The sequence below is a fragment of the Nipponia nippon genome, unplaced genomic scaffold (genome assembly GCF_047370975.1).
Source record: "Nipponia nippon isolate SJK-2023a ecotype South Korea unplaced genomic scaffold, ASM4737097v1 scaffold_2, whole genome shotgun sequence".
Classification (NCBI taxonomy): domain Eukaryota; kingdom Metazoa; phylum Chordata; class Aves; order Pelecaniformes; family Threskiornithidae; genus Nipponia; species Nipponia nippon.
In genome coordinates, this window is record NW_028262336.1 from 108,465,677 (window position 1) to 108,479,811 (window position 14,135).

Sequence of the window (14,135 nt, forward strand, 5' to 3'; positions counted from 1 at the left end):
ATGGACAACAGCTATTAAGTGTATTCGATTTTCTACTATAATTGCATTAACATTGTAATTGGCAGTTTGGAGATAGTATGGTATGTGAAGTCAAGTAGACTTCACATATGTGCCTCCAGGGCTAATATTTCATCTAGTGTTTTACATGTGTTTTTCTTGTTTTTGTGATGTTATTGTAATTATGATGGTGGTTTGTATTATGGTATCAATGAGTAATCAGCACCCCATTGTGCTAAGCATCAACAAAGACATAACACTGTCCTCATCCCTTAGACATTGCAACCTAAATACAAACAGTCTTTTTCAAGGAATTATGAGGAAGGGTATAATAATAACGAAGCCTGGAGGCTCCAGAGCTGCAAGAAAGGAGCTTGGAAATGCCTTTCAGAGCTGCACAAGCAGTTTCTGAACATACATTCATTGTACCTTCTTTCTGTCCTTTACCAAAATATGTCTCTGTAAGATCTTTTATAGTAAAATGTAAAAATTTTCAGCATTGTAACAAGCACACACAAATTAATTCTGTAAGGAAAGAACTGGTTTTGCACCTGTTTGAAAGGATGAAAATTTTTAAAATTATCTTTAGTATGGATGAAATGAGATTTTGGGGTCTCCATCTTCCTATACAGAGATTGCCCAAATATCCAGTCATGAGGATGTGCCTTTGATACTGCCTGTTTGTGTGCCTCCAGTACTGGCATCATGAAATAAGTTCTGACATCTGTTATGGCATGGAAATGTTATCAGCTTACCAACATTATTATGTCTTCTGTGTTCTAGTCTTGTTACAGAACCAGACTTCTTAAAGTATTAAATACGCAAAGTAAATGGCGTCTACCTTTCTGAACAATTTTTAACCATTTTTTCCCATATGAATACATCAACTGTCTTCATGCAGCTGTCTTTCATCCATCCTGGCCTCACAACAATCACTATTAGAAGTTGGCTTTTAAACCAGAGGCTGGAAGAAATGTTTGTGTAGATAGGGCTTTCTTGCCAAGCTATTGCTCCTTGTCCTCTCTCCATGCATGAATGACCATGGCCTGCTCCTGTTTTTTGGCTTTTTCAGCTCACTGAACCTCGCAATGCACGTTAAGAAATTTGGGCAGACAATCATGTATTTGTGCTAATGATTACAGCCCAAGTTAGTTTACATATCATAATTTCTTTAAGCTGTAATATCTACTAAGGCACTGGCCAGTTTGATGCAAAGCTACACAATTAAAAACAAGCATGTAAAGTTACTGTACGATTGATATTATAAACAACACAACATTTAAGCAAACTGCACAGTTAGCTGAAGGGAAATGAACCTCATTCTTTGGTCAGGATTGCATCACATGCCATTATCCAGTCACTGGGCTTTAAAGGTCATTTCTCCAAACAACTGATATACGTGTCAGAACTATTTGATTACAGATACTACAGTCGTTATCTTTCAAATCCATGGAAGATCAAAGGTACATATCATATCTGAAAGAGCTTGACCCTGCTGAAGGGTTAAGCTCTACTGTTGAAGCTGGAATTGAACAAGCAACAAGTAAATTTTGGATGAAAAGCAAAACTAGATATCCTCAAAGAAGAATAGAGGCAGACAGCATTTAAGAAGCATTCCAATGTGTTTATTTCCATGTGTACCAAATTAGGCTTTGGGAAACAAACTAGCTCTACCATGACCACACCTGAATGTTCTGATTAGAAGCCAATTTGTTGCGTAAGGCAAAAACATTTTTTCCCTGCGATTTCCACGACTTTGATTTTTTTCAGATTAAATGAGCGTTTAAATCCCTTTGGCAATTAGGTATAGTTTTGTTTAACTTTGTTTTGCAAATTTACAGGATTATGGTTATTTTTACTGTGTGTCTTGTAATCATTGAATCCCAGTATTGATATTTTGTCATTTTGTAAACTGAGCTGAAGAAAACATTCAGAAATGAGAACTCGCATCATTTTTCATGATAACAAAAAGAACCTGTACATAGTGAAATGGCATCCAATATTTTATCGAATGGATCTTGAAACAAATATAACTTGTCTTGAATTTAATGCTGAAAATAATATGAACTCATGCTTGAAGCCAAGCCTGAACCATGACAATGGCTGAAAACAGGAGCATTGGAAATGGGATGTTGGTCTTGCACAGCCCTATAATTAGGCTCAGATTGTAAATTCTGACCTCCCAGTCCACAGTGGGTTAAATGTTAACACTGACTCCAGAGAGCTCATATTCAAGGAGGGGCTGTGGAAGTGGATCCAGTCATCAGGCTCCAAACCTCAAGATTTTATGAAAAGTAACTACACTTGCCTGGTCATCACAGCACCTGTAGTTTCCCTGACTGATCACTGTTTCTACAATAATTGTTCTGTCTTATGTGTTGAATGTTTCAGTCTATCACCAAATCAATAAAACTTCAATTTTTATTGTCTTCAGGCATGGCTTTTGCTTTCATACCGAAGGATCTTTCATCGTGAAAGCTGGCAGCAACATAGGAAACAGGATCCAGAGCATCACTGAGCGAACAGCTGTAATAGAGGGCAAAAATAAGGTATGATTCCTAGGAGCAGATAACCTTTCTGTGTGACAGCATGTGTTGAAAAGGCACTGTAAAATGCTATCAAGGCAACAGTGAAGAAGCCAGTATTTTTATATTGTTCAGATTTGAAGAGCTGCATACATGCAAATAACTTCCATACTTGGTATTTATCTGCAGAGATGTAGAGATGTACTTATTTCTGCATGCAGTCATATTAAGGTAAGTGACAGGCCAGGAGAGTGTATCAGTGGGATTCACTGTATCTGCTTTCTTAGAGCTGGTCTGTAGTATCTTGGGGCACCTCAGGATCACAGGGGCAGGGTTCCAGGCCATCTTTGCTTCATTTTGTGACATTGCACAATTTCCTGTTGTTTTTTTCCTATAAGAATTAAACAATTTACTCTCATTAGAGAGTTTATTCACAGATGTGGTCCTAGATTATTAGATGACCAGGTTTTTTGTTGCAATAAAAAATTTAAAGGGCCAAATGAATCCAGATTACAGAAGCAAAGTTTAAGCGAGATCTCAGTCAGAGACAGTATGGTGGGATTCATGCCAGCTGCATTAACTGTCTAAATGTTCTGTCTAGCCCAAGCCAAGCATCCCTTTATGAACTATGGGGAGATGCAGGTACTTCTGAAGGACAAGTAGGCCTGTCATCTGTTGGTGTTTAATGTGGGAGAGAATGCCAATGAGATTAACTTGCCAAGGGGTGTGGAAGATTCTCCATCAGTTAAAACCTTCAAATCAAGATGTTTTCCTAAAGGATGCCCTAGATTAACTGCACTTCCCTGGGTTGGATGTGAGACTGATTTGATGTGGTTGGGTTGTATGCAAAGATGCACAACGCCATGTCACTGTCACAGCATCTGGTTTCACAAACTAGTTTGGTTTGTGGCAGTAATGGCTGAAGAGATTAAAATTTTTAAAGCCTACTTTATTCTAGGCATGTCGTTGCCAAGGGCACTGAAATGTTTTTTGTAATTCTAAGGGGACTGGGGATAGAGGTCTCCTTTCCTTGATGGCTGCCTTCAGTCTTCTGCATATGAAAATGGATATAAACTGTAAATACTCTCATGTTAGGGCCCTTTCACAGACCGCAGAATAAATAGGGCTTTGCATGCAGCCAAGAATCAGGCCTGGGACCGCATTTTCTCCTGCTGTTGTATTATTTAGAAAGCACCACAGGTGTTCATGGCGCCGTTCCAGTGCATGGGAATGGGCTGGATCCCAGTGAGGCGTTTGCTCTATTTAGCTGGCCACCTCTACGTGCTTAAAGATCAGGGCAAAGATGGGAGAAAACAGCTTCCTAGGGGAGACTATCATAGGAAAGTACATGAAAAATGAGACACAAGGAGGGATTTGAAGGAGGAAAGGGAAATCATTTCAGGCACAGGAACACACAGTCTATTCTAAAGGGGGAATGATGAACAAAGGATGATGAGAACCGGTTATTTTCCAGAAGGAATCTAGCCATGCTACGGTTGAAGTTTTACCTGCTCACAGGGTGCAGAAGGAGCTGTCTAATGACCAGACCTCATTCTCCTTGTGTGCCATGCACTTTGGAGACAGCGGAAGAGGAGTGGCTGAAATGTCAAAGCAACTTCTAGTCAATAGCAAATAAATTCCTCCCTGGAGGAAGATGCTAATAATGGGTCCTTGCAGCAGAACTGCAGGTTTTGTTTGAAGTCTTTGGCAAGCAGCCCTTTTTAAAAAATGTGCCCAGAAATGAACCAAGGAATGGTTTCTGCATGTGTTATGTGGAAAGTTTTGCAGTGAAACTTAGTGGTTCTCCTTGGTATTCCTTGTCTTCATCCTGTTTAGTTCATCTAAGAAAGGTCTACCTTGCATTCGTTTATTCCTCCTGGTCCCTATGGGGAAGGGAGGTTAGTAAAACAATCTCTTTGCTCCACTTCTTCACAGCTTTTCTAAGGTTTCTTCATTTCTGCTGCTCTTCCGTAGCTTTTCAAGCACAGCTGGATTGCTATTGTCAGTAGATAATGCTCTCTAAGCCTGGGTTCCTGGCCAAGCTGTGAGTTGCATGATTTGTGCACACACAGCTGCTCTAGAGCATCCAGGATTTTTTTTTTTTTCCGTGGGAGTCTATAGCTTTTCACTCTTTGCAGTCCAAGAGTCATTCTTGGTCTCCCAGAGCAAACTCAAAGGGACACAGTTCAGACAAAACCCTTCCTCATCTGCTGGGGTATTGTAAGGCTGTTAATAGCACTGAGCTCACTGAATGCAGCACGTCATCACAAGTGTCTGGCTCCGATGGACTGCTACTGTGAGCAGTTCTGCTACTGCAAACAGTTATGAACAGCTCTCTGAGGCACTTCCACATCAATGGAGTCCTGCTATCTAAACAGTGTCTACCCCACTTCCACATGCAAGCATAGCATGCATGGTAAAAACAATCTCAAAGCTCAATGGAAACAACAAAGACCTAGGAGACAAAGCAGTAGGAAATGGAAGAAGAAACTCAAAAAGTGGCACATTTGGGTTAGCATGAAAGGAGAAATGGGGGTGACCACAGGATGAGATTATTGTAATCAAGGGAAGAGATGAACAAGGAATGGTCAAAAGGTTTCTTTTAGCAATCAAGGTAGCTGTTTTCACCTTGCTTGGAGACATTGTGCCAGTTCCACCCGTTTCCTGTATGTGCAACATCTGAGTCCCTCCAGTTTGGCCTTTCGCTGTGGTAGGTTGATTGGTTGTTTGTTTGTCTGTGGTTATCAAGGTAGCCACAAGTATATTTTTAAAGTTAGAAAAACCTCAAACCCTGTGTCTGTACGGTTAAAGTAATGCAGGAAGCCTGTGCTACATTATTCTTCTGGTGACAGAGAAACCGTGACAACAACAGTGTTTTAGTAACATTTCCGTTGAAGCCTCTCTAAACGGACATTGAGAAACTCGAGTGGTATAATGGAAGAACTTTGTATCATAAGCTGTAATAGTTAATCATAAGACAACTCTTGAAGTGATTTGATTCCCCCACCCAAAGTTTTCATTCTGATTATGTTGGACATTTCAGTGACTTCCTACAAAGTTGGGCTATTCTTAGGCTTATCATGTAAACAGGTCACAGACACTCTTCTGTCATTCAGCTGCTAAAACCCATCACTTCTCAGTGTTCCCAGCTAAAGCTAACTGCTATGAATAACTCAGGGATAATGCTTATTACTGTTATTCTTAGCATGATCAGTGTTCGTTAAAATGTCAATCTGTGAATGACCTGCAATAATGAGGTACAAAGAGCTGGTGTATTCATCGGTATCAGTGCATACATATTGGGTATATGTTCTCTCCTGTGTGTGCAGGCACACACTGGCTTATCAACAGCTTTGAAAGAAGGAGTCAATACTCCTTGTACAGGGGTACAAGGGACAGGGAGCTGCAGGGGAGGTGGACAAAGATCCTGGGCATGGAGAATGCATAGAAGAGTGCTAAGAAGGTGAGTTCAGATGAGAGAGAGTAGAAACTGCTGGCCAAGAAGAAAGCATGATAAATCCAATGGAAAGAGACAGTAGACAGCAGGACAGCTGAGCATAGGGAAAAGTTGGGGGGAGTGGGAAAAAAACCCCTTGTTTTGGGGAAATAACCTACTAGAGCCACATTCTTGAGAACCTGAAATGGAACAGATGGTCCCTGACTTCCCCATTCCTCTGCTGCTAGCAAATTTTGGGGTCCCACTGACAAGAACAGGTACCATGAGAGCTGGGTCTGTGTCACAGTGCATGCCTCCAGGAACTGTATATAAAGAACAGTAATGTATGAAGTTGTGGTTTATCATTCATATGTGTATGTGTATATATATATATATATATGTGTGTGTATGTGTATTTATATATATGTATAGCCTTATTTTCCACTGCATAAATACCTTACTGACACAAGTTTTTAGCGGTCCCATCCCTTGTGAGTGACAAAGCCACTTGACTTCAGGGAAAATGGAAAGTAATGACCTTGTAACAGGATTCTGCAAGACCAAACCTAGGCTCGTCCTTGTCCATCTCTGGTTTGGCTGGCAATGATGGATCAACCTGACATGTGCTGACTGTGGGTAGTATTAAAAACTGTCACCGTCCAACATGAAGGTGGAGTGCTAGGTAGTGAGAAGAGACAATCCTTCTTGGACATGACTGATAAGGTGTGCCCATGCAAAATAGGACGAGCCCATCTCTCCTGCATCTTCTATGCCAAGCCCTGAACATCTAGCTCTCTTCTATGTCCCCTCATTACTGATGAGAAGAGGAAGCATGTGTTGTGTCTGTTCTCTGTCCCTACACATGCCAGCTGTCTGGCCAGTAGATCTGTGCTGATAGGTCATCTGGAACCCAAAGCAGAAGAGAAAGCTGTTTAGCTCACTACAACAACACTAATTTTGATCTTTTTCCTCTACCCACAGCTGGTTTTCATGAAATGCATGAGATCTTATGAGCTTTGAGTTGTCTGTCAATTTTGGTTGAAATTGGGCAATGGGTTCAAAAATTACTGAGGGCGTGGGGGAGGAGAGGATACTGGCAGACAGATGGGCAGGCCAGCAGACAGATGGACAGACAGACAGTGCGATCTTCCTAGGAAGCCAGGCTAAAGATAGCAGTGGCAGCATAGCTTACCTCTCTTTCAGCACATTGTAACTCCTCTTGGGGCCTTCCTGAGCGCTGCTAGAGTCGCTGTCAACGCTTTTAAACAGATTGCTGGGAGGTGCCAGCTGAGCTGAGCCCTTGGTGACATGAAAACCAGCAGAACTTGGCACCTGCCTCTGCCAAGCTGCTGCTCCCTCCAGCTCCTGAAATCGATCCCCTCCCTCGGTGTGTGAGGGGGGTGTGAAATGAGGGGGGCTGCCTCAGTCTGCCTATGGCCCTGGGAAGGTGGGCAGGGGTTGCCCGTGGTACAGCTGGCTGTAGCGCGATCTCCTCGCGAGTCAGCTGAGTGCATTGGGTCTCATGGCCTGTTCGAGCTGGACAACACATGATGCAGAGAGAAACTGCAGCTCTGCTTGCTAACAGCAGTGACTTGCCTGTCTGACCCAAGGGGGAAGAGGGTGCTCTCCTGCGTGTGTTCATGTCCTGCTACTGAAGATATTTTGGTGTTTCTTCTGTGGCGGTCCTGGAAGCATGTTGTCCAGATGTTTTGCACTTATGCTCCTTGCAAACACGAGGCATGCAAATCATATGTCTTTGGCATAGGCAGAACAATCCAATGGTGTGCTGCCAATATTTCAACACGGGTCTTCCTAAATAATATTCCTTTAACTGAAGATAAATCCAAGGGGGTGAGGAGAGCATATTTTTGTTTCTTTCCCTTTTTTTTAACAAATACATTTTCTTAAAAGCATAACTAAGAGGGAATCAACAATATTTGGCAGACTGCACAAACCTGCTCAATGCTGAAATGACAGTATTTTGTTTTTTAAATGTATGGGCTGTTTAGAGAAGTTAGCACAGCAATCTCCGGATGGAGCATGTTTATGCCTGTGTCTGCGGAGGCCTTCTAGGAGTCAGGAAAGAGTCAAGTTACCAACTATTTTCTGAAACCTCCTCTTGCTTCTCTGCCATCATCGGGAGCAGTGGGAATCCTCTATCTAAGCTACTTTGAGACAAGAGAAATACAAGCAGACCGTCCAGGGGAAAGACCGGCCCACCCTGACTCCAAGCACAACAATGATGCCAGTTGCTTTGCACTCTCTTTTCCCCCCAGTCTTTTCCTCATCAGTTTCCACCACAAACAAATCTGTAAATTTCTCTTCCACCTCTCAGGATTTCTGCTTTATGCCTCTTATTTGCTGGCAGAAGCAGCCCCAGTATGGGATTTACTTCCTTAGCCCTTGGCTTTGAGATGTGCCTGTAGCGTAGTGCTTCAGCTGAGATGATGGGTGCAGAGAGGAGGAATGAAGGATCAAAGATTTGGTGGTAAATGGGGTTTGTGGACAGTTGATGCTCAAGATGCCGAGCATGCCAGGAAGGATTTGCCCTGTTCTGTCTGATCACGGCAACTGGATTCAGACTTTCTGTATATAACATGGTTGCAAATCCAGGGCCTGAAACTCTCTGTTGCAAAGCCAGAGGATACAAGGCTGTGAGAACTTTTTCTCTTGCTCCTTTTACAGCAATAGCTGTATAGAGGAACCATGTAGCACAGACTGATCTCAAACAACCATAATTGCTCAATAAACAACAACATGCCAGGCTTAGTTTTGTACACACTGCTTCTCTCGTTGGTTTTGGCTGGCGTGCACAATGCAGAACACAGACTGCACCACTGGAGGGCTCACAAACTATTTAAAGAGATGTTATCTTATCCTTATGACTAATTTATAAGCTAAAAGATTTATGCACAGACATGTTGTCTCTAAAATATTCTGTTCTGTTGCAAAGTCAGTCTTGCTTTTTCCTAGACACTATGGCTTTCTCTGCCTTAGTCAAGTAAACATACCAATGACTGCTCTCTGGCACCAAGGCCTGTGTTAATAACAGTTGATCTCCCTTACCCTCCAAAAGATGTTGGTTGCGTGGAAGTTGCCTGTTGGGAAGTGATCCTTGGCCCATGGTGGAGGAGTATTTGGGACAGTGCAAATTGGTACAATGCTGGGGAAAAGCACTCAGTTTAGATTACTGAATTTCAGTGCTGAGGAATGTTCTCTAGGATCATTTAATATGCAAGAAAAGGCATAATCTATAACCGCTCCAGTCAGTAACTGCAGTCATACTGCTTACCTGTAACTGTATGCACAGTCCTCAGTGTAATAAAAGTAATAATCATATCATAGTGGGCTCGAGCAGTAAAACTCAGATAGGGTGCACAATTTTTCATTAAGAACTAATACTTGGTAATGTCAGGACAAAATACAGTTTAATAGTACAAAAAGATTTCCAAAGCATTGGAGTAATTGCGGGAGGAATAACTGACGTATATCTTGCAGGCTGAGAGTTCTGGGTCTAGTAGGATAAAGATAGGTGACCTGGAGTCAGAAAGTTAAGAGCTTCGTTCCCTTTCACTGTGCATTTTAGGTCAGTGTTCCTACCTGGGCAAAGTTGCTATGAGGTAATACCACCTAGTGCAAAAAAGGCTAATTTTGTGGTGGAAAGTCTGGGATGGCAGAAGCAGTTTTTAACCACCCACGTTAGCCTTCTGGCAGATGTTATGGGACTTCCTTCTATTCTGAGTTAGTGTTGATAAAGCGGCTGCAGGAATCCTGCCGCTGGGCCCTGTGTCCACACTTTACAAAATTATGTTTAAAAACTGGAAGGAATTCAAAGAGAATGACAAAATATAGACAGGGCTGGACCCACACTTTATAATTAGGAATTTGTAGAGGTCAGCCTACTGAATTTAGCAAAACAGGATGATTTTTTAAGGGCTGTAATTATCTATCTGGTATTACTGAGCCTCTCTCATCTCACAGAAGACCCAAAAGGGTAGGTTAGAAAAATTCTAGCTAGAAATGAGATGCAGTTTGTTAACAGACAGGTAGCTGACCATTGAGACAGCTTAACAGGGTAGAGGTGCTGTTTGCATCACTTGTAGTCTTGAATTTGCCATAGGGCACCTTTTTAAAACAAATAAGCCCAAATCAAACAACTTGGCTCCACTGTGTTTGCTCGAGTAGTAGGAAAAGTAATAGACTCTTTCTACTAAAGAATGCTTTGGCAAACCAGATGATCTATATTATTTAGGGGTTCAACAAAGAGTTTGGGGATGGCCATGAAGTCTCTGAGTGGGAGACATAGAAACAGTGCAAATCTTCAGCCAGTGTTTATGTAGAAATGTAGATAACTGGTCCTTATTTATTACTAACTGAACCTCTTGTGCTTGTCTCTGGACTCCAGCAATCAGGCAGACTTAAAAGAATGTATTAATTGCACAAAATGATTTTGAAGGTTTTTAAAAAAGCCAAATAATTCCAAACAACAGGATTCCACAGCCACACAATTTCGTTTCATCACTGTCCCAGCTCTGCCTGTAACTCCAGCCAACACATGTTTTACAGAATAAGTAAAATAGAGACAGAAAGATAGAAAATTAAGCTACTAAGTTGCATCTGAGAGCTCGTCCCACTGCTGAGCTCCATGTGCATGCCCCATGTCTCAGCTCCATATCAGAATGACACCTCAGTTGTTTCTGCATAACTTTCTTCTTTCATTTAGTGCCCAAGTCATTAGACTATGCCTTTGCATCACCATGGAAGTATAAGTCTTATTACAATGGTTTTTGTTTTTCTAAAGGCAGATCAGGTGCTGTTGGTCCCTGGCCTTCCAAGATCTCATCTTGCAAGGCATATCACTTTGTAAAAATATTTAGTGTGCTGAACCTCTTAAGATGGTGATAGAATGCAATGTAAAGAAACCCAAAATATTATTATTTAATAATAGAAATATTAAGTGCAAGAATAGGAAATATTCCAAAAGAGGATGACTAAACATCTCTTTTTCCCCTGTCTTTTTTTACCTGACACTTGAGAAAATGAAAGAGAAATCAAATGCATTTGGTGCCAAATAGAGCTATTTTTTCCCCAGCATTATCCAAGTGGCCGAGGCATTCCTCACCTATGCCCTTTGCAGTCTGGCTGCCCTGCAGGCTGCTCATCTCCTCGGGTAAACCATGTTGTGTCACACTTCATGTTTTGTGTCTTGTCATTACATCAGCAGCAAGAGATACATCAACCTGAAAGACACATTCAAAGATTTTTGGTTATGATGGCTCTGATAATATAAGGGTCTCCCAAGGAGCTTGTTTTCTGTTATTCTTCCACGCTTTCCAAAACTGTATATGGTGACATCTCCTTTAAATAGCCCCAGTGGTGCCCATCACTAAATGAATGGAGAGACTGAATCATAGGACTGTCAACAGTGACTTAGGAAAAAGAGAAGGGAAGCTTTAACTGAGACCCTGATCCAATGAGAGCTAAACCTCTTCTTTCTTTCACAGACTGCTAGCACTCTTGTTGTAGCTGAAGCCAAATCTTCTGGAATCTACAGCTGTGTGGCATCCAATAAAGTGGGGAAAGCCGAAAGAAACGTCAGCTTTATTGTAACAGGTAAGATCTAGTCCCCACTAGAGCCAAACGTGTTTCCTGGTCCTAGGATTATAACTGTTACGCTGTTGTGGCTTTTTCATATACCACAGTTTGAGAATTGTTGTAATGTGTGCACCTGTAAACTCATACCATGCTTTTGGGTGATCCTGGAAGGGTTTTCACAGCAGCTGGTCTGGATTTCTAAGAAGGACACCAAATTTGGTGAATGACTCACCCCTCCATCAAATATCCCACCATGACACAACTTGGTCACAAATATAGCAACCTGCAATTCCCCCTTTTGAATCACCTAGCCTCTGCAGTCATTCCATACATGAAATTTTACTGTATTTTCATACACCAGTAAGCCAGTTTCATGTGTGACACTGACGGTATCTAGAGCCTCATCCTGCTGCCAACCAGGAGATCTCACAACGTAGTGCCCGGAGCAGTGCCAGCATCTGCAGGCAGCATGGTGCCAGAGGAGGGATGCCTGGGGTACCCGGGCAGCTTCTCACAGCTCTTAGGGACTATGGAAACTTGTAGGTAGAAAAGTGGCAGGGTATAAACTACAGAGTTTTGTTCCGTCTTCTGAGAAAGACAACCTTGGATGTCATTTGGGCCATGTCACTGAGAAGACTCATTGTGTTAGCTACCCATATGAGTATATTTCCAGTTATTTTTCCATTACTAGGTATATGCAAGTGTTTGCAGGTTCAGAAACAAATGATTAAATATTTGATTTCAGGAATTACTGAAAAAAACACAAGTTTTTGAGAATAACTACTGCATCATTTAGCAGCATATTGTCTGCAGATGCCATAACAAAGGATTTGTTTTCTTGTGAAAGATGTTATTTTGGTTTTGTTAACAAAGTGGAAGTTCACAGAGCACTTAGGCTGATGACAACTTTCATTGTAGGTCATTAAAGACATGCAACTCATTCTGAAATATGAGAAAAGACAAAAAAGTTAAAATACGCTGATACTTTAATACCAAAATCATAATCTTGAAGCTGAAAGGGAAAAATAATTTCAATGTGTCCCGCTTAATTTTTGCTGTTTCTTTTATGTTTCTGTTGTCAGTCTCTCGCTTATCATTCTGATGAGTGATTTTAGTGAAACTCATTCTGTTACTATACTGAGAGATATCGAAAGAGAGTAGACAAACACTCACTAGATTTGGTTAAAAAAAAGAAAGAAAACTTCTTTGAAAAATGTCCCCCCTCCCGATTTTGTGGACAAAATTTATATTTTTTAAATATTCTGAGTAGCTGTAGCAATACACTTCCACATTTAGAAAGTGCCAATTATCTATACATACAGAAAACTGGTAACAAGCATGAGAAATAGTTATTGAAGTAAAAACAGATACGTGACACATAGGCAGGTTGTTTGTTAAAATGCAGAAACAAGAAGAACGTCTCCATGTTCTATTAAAGGATGTGACAAGAACGTTTGCCACCTTGAAAATGACTTGCTGTCCCTGCTCTCAGATCACAGTTTTACTTTTGTCCCTATCCTTACATTGTGTCTGTTTGGACAAAAAGCTAAACGACAATGCATAGTTCTCCATAAATTAACGTGCCAATGGAGCTGTATTCTCATCTTTATGTGGGGACTTCATATGTAACTTTGAGCAGTCACTGAGAGGCACTCACTGAGGCTGTTGCTCTTTTAATGTGCAAGATGCTGAATTTGGCCTTCTCTAGCTCTTACCCCTCAGTCTTCAAAATGTCACATGGAAGAGCCTGAAACCAAATGAAGCTGAAGTTTGATGGGCCCCATTCGCTGTACCCAAATATCCCTTTCAAAGTTTTGATGGCGGTTTCAGATATTTTAGTGCTGTGACATGAAGGAGTTAGTTTCCCTACTTAGGTCTCACGTTCTTAGATCTTGACCAGAGATAGAAGGAAATCATTCTCCTTGATACCAAAGCTTGCATGAGAAAATATTATGACTTTCCTTTGACTCTTGTATTGGCTGGTGTTCAGAAAGAGAAGTGGCTGCTTTATTATGGCTTGGAAATTCTTAATATCTTGAGACTGGTGGCAAAGTTTCTCTATAGGGTGGTGAAGTTGAAATGCATTTGTCCTTTGAGTTCCTGGAGCTGAGCACTTCAATTGTATGACATGGAAAGTCCTGATCATCCACTGACGCTCAGTGGCACTGATTGAAGGCAGTTTGTTTAAGCAATACTGCTGTTTTGTCCTTACAAAAACCAAGTTAGGCTCATTCTTCTGGTTCATATAGCGCATCAGTTGGACTCGTGCGGTGTAATCATAATTCTCCTCCATCAGGCTGAGACTAAACTGCTGTGGCTGGGTAACAGCCTGTGTTTCATGTCAATGAAACAAATGCATCCAGCATTTGCTGAAAAACATGTTGAGGGAATAAAAAAATGAGAGCCCTGAATGCTGATGGATGTGAACAGGACACTGCAAAGTATTTCCTTCTGATGAGTCCAAAACCAATACTTCAAGTCTCATGTGACAGCTTGGGGCTAGTTTATCTTATGTTGTTGGGTCTGCTGGCGCCATATGAAGCCAGCCTGAACCGCACAAAAGTAAGTGTAAGAGAAGTGTC

At 41.4% G+C, this 14,135-nt stretch overlaps 1 protein-coding gene across 1 annotated transcript in view; it reads left to right on the forward strand.

Moving 5' to 3' along the window:
- FLT1 (fms related receptor tyrosine kinase 1) overlaps nucleotides 1-14,135 on the forward strand; it is a 112,971-nt gene that overhangs the window by 52,509 nt on the left and 46,327 nt on the right. The window contains exons 11-12 of the mRNA XM_087757374.1: nucleotides 2,432-2,546; nucleotides 11,463-11,571. Coding sequence (XP_087613500.1) covers nucleotides 2,432-2,546; nucleotides 11,463-11,571 — 224 coding nt within the window. The remainder of the gene's footprint in view (nucleotides 1-2,431; nucleotides 2,547-11,462; nucleotides 11,572-14,135) is intronic.